We start from the raw sequence: 13,691 nt of genomic DNA on the forward strand, positions 1-13,691 counted from the left end.
TTGCCTTTTGTGTCTATTTCTAGTGAAACCTTCCCTCTCCTCTTTCCACGTTATCTGTTCTTCTCATAGTCTGCAGTGACACCTCAGAGAATGCACAGAACACAACTCAATTAGTGGGATGACCTACGGATGAGTCATAATTAATAGGACATATTTCATTTTTGACATTATGCATCATTATCTTACCTCTGTTGCCAGTGTTGCCATTTTCAGGATAATGTGTAAAACAATACAGTCTGACAGTAGGGACTAAACACATTTTAGTAACTACTGTGAGCTATAACTGATAACACTGACCAGCTTAGACTATCGATTATTACTGTCCATGTAACTATTTCTACATAAAACTATACTTTAACTGCTGTGCATGAGTTTTTATCAATTTGTTTTCGCCAATGGGCTCCTGCTATATTAAGTAAATATATTATAAACATTACAACAGTGAGATGAAACCTTCACAACTCAAATGCTTTCTTCCTGATGGAAAACAAAAGAAACCATTGCAGATATTCTAATGCATTTTTTTTTATAGATTTGAATTAAATGGTAAATGGTAAATGGACTGCATTTATATAGCGCTTTTAACAGACCTATGGCCATCCAAAGCGCTTTACAAGTTGCCTCACATTCACCCATACATTCATTAAAACCAATATGATAATATATTGGGTTCTGCCGGTAGGGAACCAATGAACACCATAAAATCCTATTGGAATACTACCCAAAACACACTACATAAAGGATTGGCTGTAAATGGTGAACAGCTGATATGTCATACTTTAAAATGCAAGGCTGTTTTAATGGTTGGGTTAACTTTGGTCATTTTATAGTTTAATTTAAACCAAAGGTTGGGTTTGTCCATATTTTACTCAACCATATCACATGATAGAACACAGTCCTGCTGAAAAAAAAAACAATAATCCCATTACAAAAAATTCTAATGGTTTCCATTAAAATACCAATAGGAACCATTAGCTTTTACCATTAAAACCACTACAATGTAGTGTGTTTTGGGCCATATTCCATTAGAACCAATACATAGAACCAATAGCATTAGAGACCAACAAAGACCAATACATTGTAGTGTGTTTTGGGCCATATTCCATTAGAACCAATAAAATTCCCAATGAAACCAATAGAATTTCTGTGATGGTGATGGTGACAACGTAATACTTTACACTGAGAGACCAGCCAACTAATTTAGCAAGCCGGCCAAGCTTCCAGCCTGGTCAAGCTGGTTTAAGCTGGTAGGGCTAGGGCAGATCTTCCAGCAGCTAAAAAGTGTTCAAAACCCATCTAAATCAGCCCGGTACAGCAGCAAAACCAGCCAACCAGCTTAGACTGGTTTTAGCTTTTAAGAAGGGAAAGCAAATAGCCTATTACAGAAAAAAACTAGTAGACCAGCATAATTTCCATGCTGGTCCCTGCTGGTTTGGTACTGCTGGCGCACCAGCAAAACACAACATATGCTGGTCTTGCTGGTTTTCCAGCAGGGAGTATTGACTTTTTTCTGTATTTAAATCTATTTTTACGTTACGGATGGGCTGAAACAACTCTTTAAAGAGTGAAGTGGTATTTAAATTATTACAGTTTATATTTGTTTTAAGCAATATGCTACTTAATAATAACTTTAAAAGTCAGTGAATAAATGAGATGAAATGTGATGAGGGTGGTTATGCTTTCACGCAGACACACGGGCCGCTGAGGATTTTATGGCGGGAGAATTCCGCGCGTCAGTGTCAGTGAGGAAGAGAGAGAGAGACGAGAGCTGTCCAGACCTGCAGTAAAGTCATTGTTTACACCTCATACAAGTGCACTGAAACCACGCTGCTATGGTCGTCTACGTTTCGAGTCAGAACATTAGCAGCAGAGACACTCAAAGTGCTTATGTCAGTTCAGTAGACCCGTTAACGCCCCACGATACAGCTCCTGTCCTGAGCAGGACCGCACACACGGTGATAGCCGTTTGTCTGGGATTCATTCTGGTCTTTGGATGCCTAAACAATCTCTTTGTTTTACTAATCTTCGTGAGATTTCGCTCACTGTGGACGCCTATCAATCTGATACTGCTTAACATCAGCGTGAGTGATGTACTGGTATGTTTACTGGGGACTCCCTTCAGTTTCGCCTCCAGTCTCTATGGGAAATGGCTATTGGGACAGCACGGATGCGAGTGGTACGGATTTGCCAATTCGCTTTTTGGTGAGTTTGCATCAGTTGGCAAAGATGCCCGCGTAACAGGTTTCAATTGTCATCTCACACTTATTAGCTCAACTTTCTTTGTTATGTGCACTAACTATAGCGTATACAGTTGATTTAGTTGTATGGAAAACATTATTTAAAATAATATAAAACATTTTGGCGGTTATTGTCCTTGTCTACTCATTTAGTGTAGAGTGCATATAAAAAGTCAATATTTGCTAAAGCAAACTTGAATTTGTAGACTGTTTATATACTTTGATAAAATGTAATTCCTTGTTATTTGTCTGACAACAAGAGATGTTTTAATAATAATGATACTATTAACAAGCATTATTTTACTGTATCAATGCTAAACCACTGATTCATTTTTATGTTCGTGTTCATATTGTTATTCCATGTAACGCCCACATATTCATTCAAAATCAATAGCTTGAAATCTTTTTTTTTAGTGTTATGTAAATCACAAAAGTTTGACACATATTCAACATAGTAAAATTTTAAGCTCATATTTTTTGTATCATGTGTTGGCGGTGAACCATATTTTTGACTGACCTTCAGTTCTTATTAAATAAAGCTTAGACAACATTTCATCAACATTGATTTCCATTATTGAGGTTGAGGTTTTCCAAACCACAATCGAATGATCATCAGCAGTGTTGTCATTTGCATTTCTTAAAAATATTTCCGAAACATTCACTGCTAAATTCACAGATAGAAGTCTTTTACATATGCTCAAAATAGACACAAGCCAACTTCACACCTAGCCTACTTTTAGCTAATTTAAGAGTTACCTAAGAAGTCAACACAATGACAGTCTTTTCCCAGTGATCTGACATTTGAACGAAGAGCTCATTTAATACTATTTATTACTCTAGTGGGAGTGTTATAAAACCACAAACCCATCAACATTTTTTACCATTAAATCTATTCATGCAAAACGTTTTTAATCACTAAACATCTCTAAACAATGTGTTGTAGTTCTGTTATCTGTACCTTTGCATCAAGTCTATGAGCTATGATGACGATGTAAATAACTTGTACATATACAGGTACAATGTCATGTTTTACTTCCACCTCTTCCTTCTTCTTAAAGGGGACATATCATGAAAATCTGACATTTTCCATGTTTAAGTTCTATAATTGGGTCCCCAGTGCTTCTATCAACCTAGAAAATGTGAAAAAGAACAACCCAGTAATTTAATTTTGGTAAACCATTCTCTGCAAGCATGTGAAAAAATAGGCAATTGAAATTGGCTCCCCTTGTGATGTCAGAAGGGGATAATCCAACCACAGCACTGCCATTTAGTGCAGAGATCAGCTCATTTGCATTTAAAAGGACACACACAAAAACTGCACATTTTTGCTCATACCTACAAAGTGGCAATTTTAACATGCTATAATAAATTATTTATATGGTATTTTGAGCTTAAACTTCACATACGTACTCTGGAGACACCAACGATTTATTTGACATCTTAAAAAGTCTTGAAATGTCCCCTTTAAAACTGCCCTATAGTGAACCTATTGAGTCTGTGAACACAACCATTTACACACGGCTGATTCTCTGCTATGCATGTCTGATTTTGGGTGTCTGAAATGTTCACTGATGTTTTGCAGGGGTTTCAGGTTGCCAGACAGGCACAGAAATAGAAAAGTTGTTGACAGAATCATTCAGCACTATAACAGTTTGGGAATAACATGTACAGTACAGTATACTGTTTAATCTAGGCTCCGTTGTTAAAGTCTAAAATTTGGGTTTATTGTTATTTTTCACCTGCGTGACTGAAAATGAGCATCTGTTGACAGAATAGCTTGACACATTTCTAAGCATTTTTTACATACATACCACAGAAATCTTAAGGGGCCTGAGAAATTGCACCTGGCTGTGACATCCTAGCAGCAAGTAGTGGGCAGTAGGACAAGCTTTTTATGAAAAGCATTTAGTATGCCTTTATTACTAACTTGCCACCTCAGTGACCAATTTTCCCATACTTATTTTCTGTATCCCAAACAGGAATTGTGTCTCTGATGTCTCTGTCTATCCTGTCATATGAACGTTACGCTGCCCTACTGCGTCCTTCCAAGGCAGACTCGTCTGATTTCCGCAGGGCCTGGATTTGTGTGGCCGGAACATGGCTCTATTCACTGATATGGACCGTGCCACCGTTCCTCGGATGGAGTAGCTACGGTCCGGAAGGAGCCGGAACTTCATGCTCGGTACAGTGGCAGCTTCGCTCGACCAGCAGCGTGTCATATGTGGTGTGCCTGTTCATCTTCTGTCTGCTTCTGCCTCTGATGCTCATGATCTTCTGCTATGGCAAAATCCTGCTTATTATTAGAGGGGTGAGATTCAATTTAGCTTGCAAAATCATTCATACATTTTAATGTTTTTAATAAACCAAGCTAAATTGATACTGACAGACACTGTTTGAGCAGTTTTTACATTTTTGGGATAATATGTCAACCTTCAACAGCATAAAGGAATATTTCTGTTACAGCATTGCACACAAAATAAAAAAATCTACAATAATTGTACAATTTAATGATAAAAATAAAGATTTTATTTGTATTTATTTTAGGTTTCATTGGATATGTGATGTCCCTAATACCAGTTAATCTGATTCATTTCTCCATGATTTTACAAAACCTACAGGAAAGCCACAGACAACTTCCCATGCAGATATCAAAGGAATTGCTAATGAAACATTTAATAAATACCTTTACAGAACATGAATGGTTGTTTAAAATTAAAGTACCATTTTCTAACCCCAGGGAGTTTATTTCCATATCTCCAGTGATCAGTATCAGCCAGTTTCCAATTAACATTTCAACCCCATGTTTTCATCTGCAGCAGATCCAACAGTATTTAACTTTCTGTTTTTGTTCACTTGATATCGATTTGTCCAGCTGAACAAAAAACTAAAATTTTGATGCATTAGGTTAAACAGTGTTCAGAATAAAAAGTAAGTCTCCTATATTAGTGACTCCTCCATGCATAAAGTGAATTTCATAAACATATCGCTGTGTGAATGAATATGTAATCAGTTTTCCAGTGGGTTGTAAGATGTGAGCCACTGGTGCCTGATGCGTTTCTGTGAATGAATCACCATTGATGGTATTTTTAGAATGTGGAGCCTGTTACTATTGGTGACAAGCTGTTAGGTAACAAATTTATTTCCTCCAAGATTCGGTCTACAAGCAGCTTTGTGTATACGACAAATGAAAAGAGCCGCTGGCATTACACGTCTGAGTGGGCCTGCCATAGCTGAATGGAGCTCTCAGGATTTTTTTTGGAAACATGAAATTGAACCCATTATGTCAGAAGTCTGAAGGTGAAATATAAAGAGTAAAAGCTGGCTATGGATATGCAATTAACTACATCCTCAATACCAGTGATTTTATTTCATATTTGAATGTGTCGCTTTTTATTATAATTTTATGTAAATTATTTGCAGTATCTTGGATTATAGAATGGAAACGTAGAAATTAAAATAATTTAGCAGCAATAAAATGTTTATATCTTGGTGTTTTCGTTCTTTTAGCTTTTTAAGGAGTTTACCCAAAAATGTTTTCCTTATTTCAAACCTGTCTTTTTGCTGAACACAGATAAGAACAGTGGTAACCAAACAACATTTGCTCCATTGATTTCCATTGTATGGACACAAAACCACCAAGGCATTTCTCAAAATATCTTCTTTTGTATTCCACAGAAGAAAGAGTCATGTACACAGAAAGAAGGAAAGAAAGAAAAAAAGAAAAGAAAGAAAGAAAGAAAGAGACAAGTGATGTTGAAATGATGTTGTGTTTGGTCAGATCCGCTCTCATCTGCCATCACTGCTGATTGGAAGTTCACACTCCGTGTCTGATGTGCAGAATACTTCATAATGGGAAGAACATTGGGAATATTAACAGGTAGCAGACAATAGAATCATGAAATGGAGATTTCATTGACAGCTTGCACACATAGCAAGCTAATTTATTCTAAGCCCCTTTATGTTACAAATTATTAGATAGATAGACCTTACCCCTGATGACAATTCTAACTGTTGCTGGTTAACATCATGGCTAGACCAGAACCAAACTAGTATCTAGTATAAACCAACTTTGCAGCAAACTCTTTATTTAGATTGTTGAACAATATCTGCAGCCCAGTGGCAGCCGGTGACTTCTTTTTTTGAGGGCGTACATTGCGAAGTTCGTCACAACATGTATGTAGCCCGTCATGTGTGTGGTTTGTTTTTTTAAAATATGTGTTCTACGCGTCGAGTGATCCTATGTGCATTACGTGTCTTGTCAAAATGAGTGCCTGCTGCAGACGTGTCTAAAGGGTTTATGATAAGAGAGATGCTTGTGTTTGCCAGATACTCACATAATCTCATGCGTAATCAGAGTTTACTGTTAAAGGAGTGTCTTGCGTGTATTTTGTGAACGTGAGTGTCTCTTTTATCATAAATGGTGTGCAGTAGGCACTTATTTTGAGAAAACATGTGATGGACATTGTTCACATGACGCAACAAACACATATTTTGAAAACACAGTTGCGGGTGATACAAACACCTGTAATGCGCTTGAGTTCAGCACCACGCACATCCCAACGAAGACATAAAGAACTGGAGGGCAAAAAATGAAGGTTTACAATATTGAAACACTTGGTATTGTGTGACTTTTCCTTGTTACTCCTCTTTTTTCTTCTAGCAAATCAAAAATAATGTCTTGGCAAACAATATTTTTGAATAAAATGTTCCTTTGGCATTCCAAATAAATTAATCAATGTTAAAAAAATCATCTGCCTTGTACCACACGTGCTCTGATGCCTCTACTATCAGCTACAATTTCAGCCATTTCAAGTGCAAAATGATTTAAGACATGCTTAAATAATGGCGCAAATACCAGTAATATCACATGCACAAACATTAGTAAATCGCATTGCGTAAATCATTTAAACACTCTACTCCCATAAATTTTGCATCTGAAAGGGAAACTCCTATGCATATACAATAAGGTCAGTCGCAAAAATAATTAGACCACACCTTTTCAGTGTCTTTATGATGGTTTGCACTGGTGCAAGCTGTTAGTAAATCTGGCCCTTAATTATCCATGTCAATTCAACCAACTTATATAAGTTATTTGTGATAAATTGACATAACTTAGAAAAACAAGTTTAAATCGTTTAACTTAATTCTTTCTTTACTTCTTGTTCTTTAGGTAACTAAAATCAACCTGTTGACCGCACAGCGGCGTGAGAACCACATCTTTCTTATGGTAATCGCCATGGTATCCTGTTACCTGTTTTGCTGGATGCCTTATGGGGTAGTGGCACTGCTGGCCACCTTTGGCAGGAGGGGACTGATCACTCCCATAGCAAGTGTGGTGCCCTCCGTCCTGGCCAAGAGTAGCACTGTTATCAACCCTGTCATCTATGTGCTTTTCAACAATCAGGTGAGGAATCACACAGAGAAATTGGGTGTAAAAAATATTGATTTTTACCTCCAGTGCCATGTTTCATAATAAAAAAACTATTAAAACCACTGTGATCACATTTTCAGATTTAATGATTTATTTAGTCAAGAATTGTATTAAAGAGTCATCACAAATGTGACCCTGTCTGAGAAATCCAGGCTAAAGTCTCAATCTAATATGAGATTACAATTTTTGACATGGCCTTACACAGTCACAATATAAATATTTTTTACAGAATGTTCTTTGCATTATGTAGGATGATTTTTTTGCTGTTTTTTAACAGTAAATTACAAAAATTATTTTAGCTTGGTTTTCACAGAAAGGGTCGCAAATCTCTGTACAAATGTGAAATGAAAAGCATTATAAAAAGCCTTACTCAATGTACCCATCAGTTCTACAGGTGTTTCATAGCATTTTTGAAGTGTGAAGAAGCAGCATCTATTCAAAACCAGAATCCTCATCAGAGCAGTAAAGACGATCCAAATGCACCTCAGCCCTGTGATGGGCACTTATGGAAACACAGCTTCAGAGGGATTCAGATGAAGGAGCAGCACACTTTGTCCTTAGTAGTACACTACACTCCATGACCCCCATTAAAAACGGTCATACTGTCAAATATGCAATGTATTAACATAAAAAAATGTCCACGCAGAAACCACAGTTCTTAATCAGAATTACATTTAAGTGTATTATTTATTTCATTTTTGTAGTATGTTTACATTTTGTGAACATGCAATTACTATTTTACAGTACACTTGTTGCATACAATTGCCTATTGTATGTTGAGGAAATTTTGAATGAAGATATGTGACCTGTGCTGGCAAAATGAGTCAGAATGCGCGCAGTATAATTTTGAGCTACAGCCAAAAGAAAGTATAGACGGTTTCAGCAGTAGCAACATAAACACGCGGCTTTCGTGGTCATCACGTGGTCATCACTACTGCCCTGGACTGGTCCCGAAATCGCTACTGCGCAGACTCATGATCCAAGATGTCAGTGCCGTATCGGGACACTGACGGCTTCACTTTTCACCAATGGAAGAGAGCGAAAGGGCGTCGTCCATCTTTTTTACAGTCTATGGTCAGACCATTAAACAAACAGAAACCGGAAGTAAAGTTCGGACCAGACACTTATTGCGTCACCGCACGTGCGCCCGATGAAACGGTCAATTGGTTGAAATGGAGGTTTTCATAAAAATAAGTACATTAAGCCCTCATCTAGCGATCCCAATGCTCTAAATAGTCATTAAACATCTAAAATGATCTTTATTTGTACGTTTTCTGAGAGGTCTATACCATCCTAAATGCTTACAAAGATGCGTGCCCATCTACATGCGCATCCTACAATTTGGTTTCGGTTTTAAATCTGCAAGACTTTATTGATGTTAACGAAGTTATTAAGAGAGATAAAGTTCGGGATCTGATTGATGTTAAAAGATTTATTAAGAGCGATAAACAATGAAAACAATCTTCTTGGCGCTGATTGACAGATCCAAAGCATGTACACAGATGTATACAAAGATACACAGAATTACAGTTTTTAAAAAATATATCTATTTTGACAAAACACAGATACAGTATGGGCCCTATTTTAACGATCTGAAACGCAAGTGCGAAGCGCAAAGCGCAAGTGACTTTGTGGGCGGATCTTGGGCGCAAATCAATAAGTTCCATGGCAGGTTGCTATTATTATGACAGATGTACCAGGCGCACGCCAGGAGCGGTTAGGTTGATCTGCCTCTCACATGACCTGACGTCAGCAGAGGACATCGCTGCGTCCACCCTCACCGCTGAAAGGGTTTGGGGGCTTTGGCTTACCTCAACTAAGACGAATTACCTCGGGCGCAGTAATATTGACGGAAGTTTGAGCGAGAGGGGGAGTATTCTTCCGCCATACAATAAAAAATCGCCCTGTTTTATTTTGTGCCACCACTTACTTGTGTAACTACTCATGTAACAGTCTTTAAATAGGGAAAACATGGAAGTGTTTGGTAGCTTCCAAATTCATCCCTGTTTGGATCCTAAGGCGTGAATGGGGTTAGGCTAAATGCTAACACATTTACGACGTGCCGTACAAAGATTAAGTGCACGCATTGGAAAAAGATAGGTGTGTATTAATGTGTCTAAGTTGAGGTAAGAACATAGTAAAATGTTGAAAACGGTGGTGTTTTCCTTTAAGACATAACATATAGGGCACTATCTTGCACCCAGCGCAATTGACTTTGTCAGTGACGCATGTATCATTCGTATTTTGCACCGGCGCACAGCGGGGTTTTCCCCAGTTTGGTTAACTGTTGGGAAAAATATCTGATGTGTAACATTATATTAGATCCTTGCTTTACAGTAGATCTTACATCAAACAATAAAGGAAAGAAAAATGAGAAAAAAATATATTTTCCTATAGATGTTGTTTTTGACTTTGTGTGTGCCAAATCTATTAGTTTTACCAATGATTTTAAGGTATGAATGCAGTGATTTTGCTTTTGAAATCTTAGATTTTTTTTCAAAATTGAATTTGTTTACTCTATCAACTTCAAACAGGTGTAGCTCTGTCTCATACATTGTTTTAACATTTTGTTTTAATAGAGAATGCCAAAATATAAATAACTTATTTTTGAAAATTTCATTCCGACTCATTTTGCCATCACACATGTAATGTAGCAGCTAGACTGTGCTGAATAGACACAGACCCATATTGTAATAACATTTGTTGCCAAGAGTAGGAGCCACTGCCCATGTCATTCAGTAGTATTAGCAGTGAGTTAACAATGATGCCGGTGCCATCATATCAGAACTTTGGAAAGTTTTTCCACATGCTGCTTTGTAAGATGTTAATGTTTTTCTTTACTCTTTGTTCATTCTGTGTTATTTAATCTCCTGTGTGAGTAATGTTGTGTTGTGAATTATGCTGCATCCAATTTTAGATTTCAAGCTGGAGTTTGTATTTGTATGTCAGAAGTGGGAATTTGTATATCTGGATTTTTTTGTAATGTTTTTCACTTGTTAGAAGACTATAAGAGTTTCTTGTTTTAATATTGTTATGTTTAGTGTTGTTATAACATATGGAGTAATGCATTTTTTTATTTTAGCATGTTTCACATCATTGTTCCAGCAACAATCCCCTGACTAAAATCCTGCATAATTTTCCAAAAGGTGTGAACTGTAACATTTGCCATTCTCATTTAGCTGATTCCACACATACGCACACACACACACGCACGCACATAAGTACACAGAAATATACCACACGCTTCAGCCTCTGTGAGTCACATGCAGTCAGTCATACTTCCCTGTCCTCTAGCCCTCACTTTAAAGGAAAGAAGCTGTAATATTATGCTAGTACAGTATGACACCGCATAATATCTACAAAAAAACATGATGGATTACTCAGTTTTGATTACTTAATAGCTGGGTTTAAATGACTCGGTTAAGAAATAACATTGTACTTGCAATATTTGTAAATTGAAAAAAAAACATCTTAATTTTTATACATTTTAAGGTTCATTTAAATGTAAATTTAGGATTTGCAAAAGAAAAATTATTTTGGCCTGTGTAGATTTCGTTTGTGATAAAAATCTTTATGCCACATAAAGAACAATAATTGAAGAGTTTTGTTGCAAAACGACTTTTTACAATTTTCAGAAATCTCTTTTTTGGTTGTGCATTCCAATTAATATCAATTCAACTGCAGTTGGTTTGTTTTGATTTAAGCCTTCATAACTTAAAAAATACAGCTAAGTAGCACCATAAAACAAAATAATAACATGATAAAATAACAATAAACATGTTTTGACAAAAATATTAAAAACTGAGTTATCTCGTTTCGCAACGAAACTCTTCAATTGCAAAATCACAGCACATTTCACATGATTACTACATAGATTTCATTATACAACTGCTAAATGTAAAAGTGCATCCACACACCCACACAAACACACATATACTGATGCATGCAAACTGAGTCGAAAACACATGGTGTGATTTGCAGCTCTTTCTGTTCATAAAGGTCAAAGGTCGCTCACCAGAATCTTGTTGTGTCTTTGGTGAAACCTGTGCGTGAAGATTGTAACAAATGCATGTTTGAAAGTAAACTGATGACTTTGGAAAATCTGAGTTCTGAGAGGGACTGAATATAAATTAGAGTGGGGGTGGAAATGAGGTTAGGCTTCTTAGTTCATATGAAACCTGTTGTTTTTTCCTTTGCCAGAGTTTCTCGAGACTAGTTTATCAGCAGTTTCTGGAGCAGACATCAGACCACACCTAACACACACACACACACACACGCACACATACTGTATACTTTAACAAATAAACGTATATGATTTTAATAAAAGTTATTATGTTATTGAAGGTCCAAGCACTAACAAGAAACCGAACTAGTACTGGCGTGCATCTATGCTCATTCTCATTTACATACAGCAACAGCAGTTTACGTCAGAGAATGACAGACCAGATGTGTTTACGAGAAGACCACTGCCACTGAGTGGTTAAAATGAGGGCAGAAATTGGAAGCTGAATGTAGGCCAATACCATAAATGAGTATGCATTTGATACATTGTTGAGGATTTTTTTATAGATGTGGTAAAGTGGAAACTTATCAGCAATGATAATCTATAAGAGAAGTCACACCCTCAAAACAAGAAGTTTCATGTGTGTATCTCGTGTTTAGACTGAACCTTTTTTTACACCTGATATGTGGTCAGATTTTTTTAAACAAAGGTTATAAATATAGTGTAGATGTTTGCATGTAGACAGTTTCCTGTGGTTTAGACTCATTCTCAACACAATGTTTCAGACAACTTGTGCCAGTTACCAAAATTTTATGCAGACAAATGCATTGGGTTGTAAATTACAATGCAAAAGTCATATGCTCATAGTTGATAAACTATACGGTTACTATCAAAGGCCAACTTTGTGAACTTAAAGCTGGCTAGTGTTGGTAAAATAGCAACAAAAGCAGACAAATGTTAAAAGCTACATTCTTTTTGGAGATGTCACAAGGTTTGGTATTTTGCAAATTCAATGTATTTGTGGGACCACTGTACAAAAACGCATTGATGTTCTCATGCATTCTTCTGTTTTTAACAGGTTGCAACATGGTTTAATTGCACTAAACCCTTCCTGTTGGTATTATTAACCCTTTGTTATTGTTCCTCTTTATGTTAGCCTTATTTTTGTAGGCTAATATTAATATACAATATCATATACACTCACCTTAAGGATTATTAGGAACACCTGTTCAATTTCTCATTAAGGTAATTATCTAATTAACCAATCACATGGCAGTTGCTTCAATGCATTTAGGGGTGTGGTCCTGGTCAAGACAATCTCCTGAACTTCAAACGGAATGTCAGAATGGGAAAAAAAGGTGATTTAAGTCTGAGTATTTCACAATCTGCTCAGTTACTGGGATTTTCACGCACAATCATTTCTAGGGTTTACAAATAATGGTGTGAAAAGCAAAAAACATCCAGTATGCGGCAGTCCTGTGGGCAAAAATGCTTTGTTGATGCTAGAGGTCAGAGGAGAATGGGCCGACTGATTCAAGATAGAAGAGCAACATTGACTGAAATAGCCATTTGTTACAACCGAGGTATGAAGCAAAGCATTTGTGAAGCCACAACACGCACAACCTTGAGGCGGATGGGCTACAACAGCAGAAGACCCCACCGGGTACCACTTATCTCCACTACAAATAGGAAAAAGAGGCTACAATTTGCACAAGCTCACCAAAATTGAACAGTTGAAGACTGGAAAAATGTTGCCTGGTCTGATGAGTCTCGATTTCTGTGAGACATTCAGCTTCGTGCCCTGGATGTGCATCCCACAAATCTCCATCAACTGCAAGATGCTATCCTATCAATATGGGCAAATATTTCTAAAGAATGCTTTCAGCACCTTGTTGAATCAATGCCACGTAGAATTAAGGCAGTTCTTAAGGCGAAAGGGGGCCAAACACAGTATTAGTATGGTGTTCCTAATAATCCTTTAGGTGAGTGTATCATAGAAATGCATTGTAATTTGATTTAA

At 36.9% G+C, this 13,691-nt stretch overlaps 1 protein-coding gene across 1 annotated transcript; it reads left to right on the top strand.

The window, feature by feature from the left end:
• Positions 1 to 1,702: 1,702 nt before the first annotated feature.
• Positions 1,703 to 8,388, top strand: tmtops3a (teleost multiple tissue opsin 3a). The gene is made up of 4 exons (XM_055178656.2): positions 1,703 to 2,202; positions 4,217 to 4,545; positions 7,408 to 7,641; positions 8,055 to 8,388. The coding sequence occupies exons 1-4, from the start codon at positions 1,833 to 1,835 to the stop codon at positions 8,247 to 8,249; spliced, it is 1,128 nt and encodes a 375-aa protein (XP_055034631.2). The 5' UTR covers positions 1,703 to 1,832; the 3' UTR covers positions 8,250 to 8,388.
• The last annotated feature ends 5,303 nt before the right edge of the window (positions 8,389 to 13,691 follow it).

This window comes from Misgurnus anguillicaudatus, chromosome 16 (assembly GCF_027580225.2).
Source record: "Misgurnus anguillicaudatus chromosome 16, ASM2758022v2, whole genome shotgun sequence".
Taxonomy (NCBI): domain Eukaryota; kingdom Metazoa; phylum Chordata; class Actinopteri; order Cypriniformes; family Cobitidae; genus Misgurnus; species Misgurnus anguillicaudatus.

Bases quoted from the DNA above. Each gene is read 5' to 3' on its own strand.
- tmtops3a (XM_055178656.2), top strand. From the start codon at position 1,833: ATGGTCGTCTACGTTTCGAGTCAGAACATTAGCAGCAGAGACACTCAA. The intron at 4,546-7,407 runs GTGAGATTCAAT...CTTGTTCTTTAG, and splicing joins TCCTGCTTATTATTAGAGGG to GTAACTAAAATCAACCTGTT. The intron at 7,642-8,054 runs GTGAGGAATCAC...TGTACCCATCAG, and splicing joins ATGTGCTTTTCAACAATCAG to TTCTACAGGTGTTTCATAGC.